Source organism: Fulmarus glacialis, unplaced genomic scaffold, assembly GCF_000690835.1.
Source record: "Fulmarus glacialis isolate BGI_N327 unplaced genomic scaffold, ASM69083v1 scaffold44330, whole genome shotgun sequence".
NCBI classification, from domain to species: domain Eukaryota; kingdom Metazoa; phylum Chordata; class Aves; order Procellariiformes; family Procellariidae; genus Fulmarus; species Fulmarus glacialis.
In genome coordinates, this window is record NW_009186691.1 from 35,153 (window position 1) to 43,722 (window position 8,570).

Genomic DNA, 8,570 nt, shown 5'->3' on the forward strand with positions numbered 1-8,570 from the left:
TACTACAGTCTAGCTTCATTTCTTATAATGATGGCTGAGTGAAAGCCTTAGAAAGAATTTAGATCGTTCTTAGAAGAAAAAGAATAGATACTCACTGCTTTCCTTTCATTGCTTCTTGTTTGCTACACATTTCTTACAGCAGTGCAACTCTGTAAGATACATTGGTATAGGCTCTGATGATCGTGTCATCAAATGCATATTGTTTTAGTGACAGCAGTTCTGAAGGTTGAGATAATGGGTTAAGATATGGCATGTTAATGTTTTGCATGTTATTATCAGATGTTGTACTTCTTTGGATTGATAACTATTTGTTAAGTTACAATGTGAACTAATGGCAAATTTACCAAGTGTGATTCCTCAGTAGTGCACATGATTACCCATTTCTCTCTCTTTAGCTGTTATGCCAGTCTATTATGTTCTAGAGCAGCTGTTATGGTCTAGTTACTTCCTTGGAATTGTGCTGTTATCTCTTGTTGATGACAGCAACAAGGAAAACATTTTTTCTGATAATGCACAGAAATATTCTAAAGAGGTAAGAACTGGAAATGATTCAGTACCACTTCAGAGAGAAAAATTATAGATTCAGCCACTTACTATAACTGTTCTGAAGGACGTGCATAAAAAATAGTGAGTGAGTATGTGCATGTGGGCTCAAAACCAGTTACGGTTCAAGAAAATTTGCATACTTTTAAGGATTTTAGTTGAAACACTGGAACTTTCCAACTTTCAAGAGAGAAAATACTCCTAGTTTTTACAGGAATTTTTCTGTGATTATTAAGAAAATAAATTTGATTTGGGTGAAAGCAAAATATTTTTGGATGCTTTGGGAGAAAAGTCAGGTAAATTACATATTCTGAAGCTTTGTTTCATGTATAATCAAACAGGGTTTAGGCTAATGTGACTGGAAAGGCCAATGAAAAGTGTAATGCTTAAGAAAAGCTGCTCAGCAGAATGCTTAATTTTCCACATAGATTTTCCTGGTCTTGTATTTTTCAGAATGAATTATAATCACCAAGATAAAGGGACTGTTTGACTCATTAGAATGGCTAGAAATCTTTTTTTCTGTTGGTAGCACCTCAGCCACCTTCTTGAAAGACCTTACACTGTGGTAGCGATAGTAGTGAACATTCCTGGTTCTTTCTGCTAGTTTTGGTCACAGGATACTTAATTACACATACTGCAAACACTCAAGAATTACAGCAACAAATAATGGTATGCAACTGGAAGCCAACAAGCAGTTTGTCTCTAGCAAAGGAAGGGTGAAGAGGGTGAAAAGTAAAGAAACTAATTGAGGGAGGAGGACCTCAGAAAACAAATAGCGATGAGGTCACTAGAAAGTGGATACATCCATATTATCACATAAACAGAATATAGTGTGAAATAGAAGCTTAGAAGCTTTTGCAATATACCAGTGCCAAGAGATACAAACAACAGTCCAAACAACTTAACTGTTGATTATGGGAAGATATCCATCAGCTTCTGATGAGGCTTTAAATCTCCTTCAGAGTGAGTGCATCTGAATTAAAATCGGTTGGAAACAGTGACAGCCAACAAATACTTCTTTGGTCCAATGCAATACAGAACAGGTCTGGAGCACAAATTCTTACAAATAGATATTCCTGAACCATCATGAATTCTTACTTCATGGCAGCGTGTAAAGACTCAAGGAAGTGTTTTCCCATGCTAATAAGCAGTTGTTTAGCTGCCAGGTCTCTATAAGATGAAAGGGACAAAATCCCAAGGCCTTTATTTTGTTGTTACTCAGTTCAGCTGACAATGAAGCAACCTCAGTCAGACATGTTCATCCCATCCTTCTTCTGACACATTCAGACTGAAAAACAGTAAGCCAGGAACAGTACCTGCAAAAACAATCCAAGCTCACCCCAAGGTCTGCCATGGAGTTTACACGGGAGAGTGGTAGGAGGCAATATCCTGTCTTTAACCACAGGGACATTTTAAATTATTCCTGTACAAATCTGCTTGCATCTCATAGTCACAGCACTTGCTTTTTCTTAACACAGCCACCCTCGAAGGCCCCAGTTTATAGTGAGTGAATCAATAGCAAACATAAGCGTCATCTGATTGTGTTTTCATGCCAAATTGTTGAGACCTGGATAAAAGCAAGCAAGACCTAAGTTATAGAATTGAGCTCAGAGACCTTCAGAGAGAAGAAATTGCCTGAGGTAAGAGTTCCTTTAGGAACTTTATCACTTGCAGGTTTACATGTAATTAATTGCATCCCCTTTTTTATTTCAGCACAATTAATAACACAGATTGTCTCCTTTACATCAGCAATTTCCAAATGTTCTCCATAGTGTGACCTATGCTAGAGATTCATCTCTTTTCTCAGTCTTTCCTCCACATGCTAATCCTTTCCTGCCCATTTCCTCAAAGGCCAAATGATGCTACAGCCTGTTAATTAAGAAGCTTGCTGAAGCAGAGAAGTATTGCAAATTTGTTTAAGCTAAACATGAGCTTGGCCCATAGTGGTATTTCACCATTTCTGTTGCTATCCGAAGGGAGGAAGAAAGCTGCCAGCAGCCCTTTCTTAGGGGATCTTGTTGTTACAGGTGGGATGTACCTAAAGTAGAAACACTAGCCTCTTCCCACAGGGCCCTGTAGAAGAGCATCTAAGATAAACAGTACCTGTTCAGATAATCTGTCTGGTTTTATGTTTTCTAGAGCTTGAGAACATATGGGAACAGGTAACATCTGGTCTACTACAATACCAGTCCTACTTGGCTAAGGCATCCAGCCTTTAACACATTATCTGTCAGTTGCTGGCCTTAATAGCTGTAGGGACTGTGGGTGAAGACTGTGTCTCTTATGTTAATACAAAGCTATGCACAATGGGGCTTTTAGATATATTAATATAATTTAGATAATTAACAACAGTAGTACAGGAGTGAGCAGATCTGTTGTAACAATGCTCTTGTCTCCCTTCCACACAGTAGCAGAGCACTCTTGTAGGCTGTGGCTGCAGGCAGAGGCAGCTGTGGGGGTGTTGCTGAGTACACTAAGCTGTGTGCTCCTGTGCTCATCCTGCTTTAGTATTCCCTCCTTTCTTGAACATTTAAATGGTTTGTTGCATGCTTAACTTTAAGCACAAAGTGCCATTGAAGATGATAGCCCTCTTACTAGTTTTTTGTCTGCTTCCATAAGATCAGGATTTCACCCAATGGGACTATGTTTAAGCTTTATTTTGTTCAGGCCCAGTAACCATTTTAAGATTTCATTTACACATTTTGCTTGAACCTATTTCTGCAAGTTGATGAACACCCAGAAAATGAGGTTTTCTTTGGGCATTTGGGGAAAAAAAAAAAGCAACCAAATATTGCCACATGCTCAAGGAAAGAAACTTTGAATGAGCAACTAAATGTAGTTGCCCTGGAAAGCTGAATTTTGTAGTTGCATTCAGCCAGCCAGGCAATGGAAATATTTCATTTCATCAAAGCATCAAATGTTACCTGCCCAAAGTTATGTTGCATTAGTTTAGTATCAAATTGCCTATTAGAGTTAATCAATAACAGTCAGAGGAAACTGATTTGTCTACAAAGAACCTGCAAACTAAAAAAGAAACAAATTCAAGTTATGTATAAGAATTCTTTTGATTAAACAGTTTAAGTGAGAATGTGTAACATTTTAAGGGGCATTTTAAAAATTTAGGGAAAATACCGTAAAAATATCATGTGAAAGTAAACAGAGGAGCTGGTAAAACCTGTTAACCCTTTTACTTTTGCTGGAAAACTGAGAACATTTTTGAAGGTATTTTTAATATAAAAATAGGTACTACTTTTCTTTAGTAGGACGATGTCTTTCAGCAGTGGTTGCTTTGTACAAGTGTACAACTATGCATACAATAAAACACCACCATCTCAACTCTAATCCTGTCTTGGAGCAAGTGGAGGTTTTTGGCAACTTCCTGCTCTGCTTGTCTATGTCTTATTGAAGGATCAGTTGTTTCGTGTTTTGGTACCCAAAAGACAATAGTTTGAATAGGTCACATGCATTATAAACAGCCTGATGTACACACAGATTAAAGTAGGCAACTGCTTATAAATCATGCAGTTTATTAAGGAGACTGAATTCATAGGTAATTAAAAAAAAACACAAATACAAGTTAATCAGAGATACAGTGCTCATAGTTATAGGCCTTCTTCCACCATGTAAATTAACATCAATGAGGATTAAAATGCAAAAATTAAAGAGAAGTAGTTAAAAAATATCTACAAATCAAGATCTTGGACTAAATGTGTAATTTCCTCTTTTTCCCTAGCTCTCCAATGATTCTTCCAAGTAATATAGATCTACTCATATGCATGTGGATACTTGTTAAATCTTCAAATGAGTCTTTCTTCTTCAGAACTGTCGACCTCTGAATATGAGAAAATATCCCTGAAAAGTGACATGAAAATGCATATAAGTAATCAATTTCCAAACAGCAAAGAGCAGCTGAATACTCAGTTTCCCACACCCATGTTTCCTCCATCTTTTGCTGCTACTGGTCCCCATTTTGTCAGCATTGCCGCCAGACCTCTTGTTTTGGCAATAGCCATATCCCTCCATTTGCAAGTTGCCTTTCAGTGACAAGTTACTTTGATCTTTTCCCAGCGTGAACCTTTTCCTTCAGTCTTCCTATAAAACTCTTCCACTTGTAATTAGCAGAGTCAAAGCACTCGAGTCTGCTCACAGTCTTACTGACTCACCAGCTGGTCATCAACCTCCTTGCACAGTGGATGAGATCTCTCATAGAATCATCAAGGTTGGAAAAGACCTCTAAGAACATCGAGTCCAACCATCAACCCAACACCACCATGCCCACTAAACGATGCTCTTAAGCGCCTCATCTACACGTCTTTTAAATACCTCCAGGGATGGTGACTCAACCACTTCCCTGGGCAGCCTGTTCCAAAGCCTGACCACTCTTTCAGTAAAGAAATTTTTCCTAATGTCCAATCTAAACCTCCCCTGGTGCAACTTGAGGCCATTTCCTCTTGTCCTATCGCTAGTTACTTGTCAGAAGAGACCAACCCCCACCTCGCTACATCTCCTTCTAGGTAGTCATAGGGCTCAATAAGGTCTCCCCTCAGCCTCCTCTTCTCCAGGCTAAACAGCCCCCGTTCCCTCAGCCGCTCCTCATCAGACTTGTGCTCCAGGCCCTTCACCAGCTTCGTTGCCCTTCTCTGGACACGCTCCAGCACCTCAATGTCCTTCTTGTAGTGAGGGGCCCAAAACTGAACACAGGATTCGAGGTGCGGCCTCACCAGGGCCGAGTACAGGGGCACCATCACCTCCCTCCTCCTGCTGGCCACACTATTTCTGATACAGGCCAGGATGCCATTGGCCTTCTTGGCCACCTGGGCACACTGCCAGCTCATGTTCAGCCAGCTGTCAACCAGCACCCCCAGGTCCTTTTCCTCTGGGCAGCTTTCCAGCCACTCTTCCCCAAGCCTGTAGTGTTGCATGTTACTCATGTACATGCACGTTACGTCACACTGTTTAGTAGCACATTTGTTATTTCCTTGAGGAACTATGGGGCATTTTCTTTGCAATGATCTCCAAAAGCCAGCAGATTGGCTTTATTTCTTTTAGACCCATTTGTTTTCTGAAAAAGTAACTGGTTAACACATTATCTGTTTATTTACCAGACCTCAAAAGCATAATACAGCAGCATTTGCCCCACTACCCTCCCTGGCACCTTGCAGCCCAGCAGAGTTGGGACAGCAGGTTGTGCCTGTCCTGGGCAGTTGGGCCAGGTGCAAGGGCTGATCTGAGCCCAGTTACCTGCACCTGTGAGGGAGGTGTGCACAGCTGTGGCTACTCTGAGTGACGAGGTAGCAGGGGACTGCTGGGTGAGGAGAAAAGAGGCAGAAAAGAGATAGAGAAGGTTTTGTGTTTGTATTCTTCAAATGTTTATACTGGGGATGTGCTATGTGGCTTCTTGAGGAGGGTCTTCTTGTACAGCTGCTCTTCAGGAAGATCTGCTGTGAGTACAGAAGCTATGTTTTCCTTGTGGTTCTTAAGTCGTATTTTGGCTCATTGTGAGTTGTTGCAACTATAATGTATCTAACTCCAGTATTGTAAGATACTGGAAATGTTTTTATGAAACCTGCTTTTTCATAGTGTTTGTCTTTTGTTAGGGGAAAGGGATGAGTTACTAAAGATACTTTGGCCAGGTAACTGTAAAGGACTCAGTTGTCTTAGTTTAAAGCTGACTAACACTTTGCTGCAGGATATCTAGGGAAGTTGTAATGCTGCTGGCTTAAGTAGGATGTTAGCTGGATGGAGGCAGTTTGTTAGATAACTCATATACAGCTGTTCTGATTTTATTGTGTTTTTCATGGATTGTGTAGAGTTTGAAGAGTATCTTCAGACCTATTAGTTACTACAGCTAGGAACCTGGCAGGACTGGATTGGTTCAGAAAACAGTGTTTGAGCCCGTAAGTCTGGACCTGGGCTACTTCTACCACTGTCTTGGTGTACACTCAGACTTTTTTCCCAGGAGGGCAAAGTATGGGGAACTGTGGAAGTGCTTTGTAGGTGTGACAGAGTAGTTCTGTTCAGTACTAGTGACAAGCTTTACAATCTTCACTAGGTTTTTTGCCTTGGAGGATTTTTCTGTTTTTTCTTAGAAAAGCTCAATTCTTGATACTCAATTTTCACAATGACCTCATGGGATTTATCCTTTAGTTCTGAAATCCGACACTAGCATAATAACATCAGCATTTCTGTGCCTAGTTCAGAACTCCGTCTTGCTTTTCCAATTCAATGATATGTTTAAGGAACTACAGTGAATGCAGCTTACAGGTTGCTCCTGATTTATGATCCTGTTTGCAATTTAAAAAAAAATGAAAATGTGAATATTTAAGAGGAATAAGATTAAAAACTTCAGTATGGAGCAATAAAGATGTTATCAACAGTTGCAAAAGTAACAGTATAAAGCGAAAAATCTTGCTTCATTTTTTGACTTCTAAAACAAGCCTACTGAAAGCTGTTCATACCCGCCCATGTAGATGTGGAGTAAAGTACACAAGGTCATTCAAATGAGTTAGTGCTGCTCTTTAGGCTAAGAAAACAGGCTTGTACATCTCTTTACACATAAGAAGTGGTAATTCTATTCCTCATCATTTGCTAGGATGAGATTTCTATCTGCAATTATTAACAATTGATTTCTGCTTTCACTGACGAAATAAGGCAGTAGGGTCAAGGGTTAAAAAGATTAAAACAGCTGGCTTTGTTAAGAAACCAGGAGACTTGGATGAGAGGTTAGATAGCTCCTCCAAAAAATAAAACTTAGGCTGTCACTGCTATAAGCTGCCTGCTACTGACCAATGTTAATCAATTGTATAGAGAAACCAGATTAACTGATTGCAATTCACAGAAAAAAAGAGGTAAAAGAATAGAGAAGGGGAGGAATCCTTGTTTGTCTTCAAGTGTGAATACTTAATAGTGTCTTAAAATCTCTCTGAATAGGAGTAAACAAATGTCAGTATTAATCACAAAACCCATAATTTGATTCTTCAAAATACATCAGACTGTTACTCTTAATCTTGACTGGAACAAAAGTTCTTTGTGTAGGAAAATCACAGTGTGATATATATATATGAAGAGCCAGATGTAAACGAAAGGCTAAGGGGGAATTTAGACAGTGACATTCAAAGCTGCAATCCTGAAAACAAAAATTCACCTGGTGCTTAGCCTGATGGGCATCTCAGTTTTTTATAGTACTACTGCCTCATGTGTCTAAAGCTGCATTCCGTTTGCACCCAAAAGCGCATCAGTCTGGTCAGGACTGAGCAACTTGTTCCCTTTGTGATGTCTAAGGCCACTTGGGAACCAGAAAGGTGTTCTGTGCTGCCTGCTATCAGCATATCTCAACACAGCAAAGATCTTCTCAGAGCTATGTGATAGCTCAGATTCTTTGCAGAGCAGGATAGGATCCACTCCTTGCTTTCAGAATGCAGATAGTGGTTGTTTGGCTCAGAGTTCAGAAACTGGCCCTGTGTATGTGAGGAGTTCTTCAGTCTGAAGGGATTCGTTCAAACACAACTCCTATCTCCTAGCTTAATGGCTAGGATACTTTCTGTAGGTCATGGGGGTGAGGACCTCTTGATCCCTCCTATCTCAAATCCTATCTTTCAATACACAAAACACTTTAAGGTTTGTGGGCAAGAGCTGGACTGTCCAGTGATATAGTGTCCCTGGGGTGGAAGAATCCTGAGTTCAAGTCCCTTTTTTAGAGACACTCTAATGGGTAACTGCCCAGGGAGGTTCTTTATTATTCCATGGACATTCCCCCCAAACATCTTAATAACTAAGACACTGATCTAGGAAGTCTAAGGGTCTGAATCTATTCAAGTGGAAAGGCAGTTCTGCCTTCTCTCTGTGGGCCCTATGCGCTACCCTGTTGTTGATGGCAGCAGCACTTCTACCCTTCCATCAAATTATAGCACCTGCCCCTTTCTGAAAGTGGACATTCTCAAGGGAAGGATGCATCTGTTGGTAGCAGGATCGGAACTGAAGCCTTGGAAGGGACTAGATTTAGGAAAAGTTATGCTGTATATTCCTGC

General features: G+C 40.2%; 1 protein-coding gene across 1 annotated transcript in view; it reads right to left on the reverse strand.

The window, feature by feature from the left end:
- Nucleotides 1-4,050: 4,050 nt before the first annotated feature.
- LOC104072805 overlaps nucleotides 4,051-8,570 on the reverse strand; it is a 5,719-nt gene continuing 1,199 nt past the window's right edge. The window contains exon 2 of the mRNA XM_009572388.1: nucleotides 4,051-4,395. Within this exon, the coding sequence (XP_009570683.1) occupies nucleotides 4,247-4,395 (149 nt within the window). The 3' untranslated portion in view covers nucleotides 4,051-4,246. The remainder of the gene's footprint in view (nucleotides 4,396-8,570) is intronic.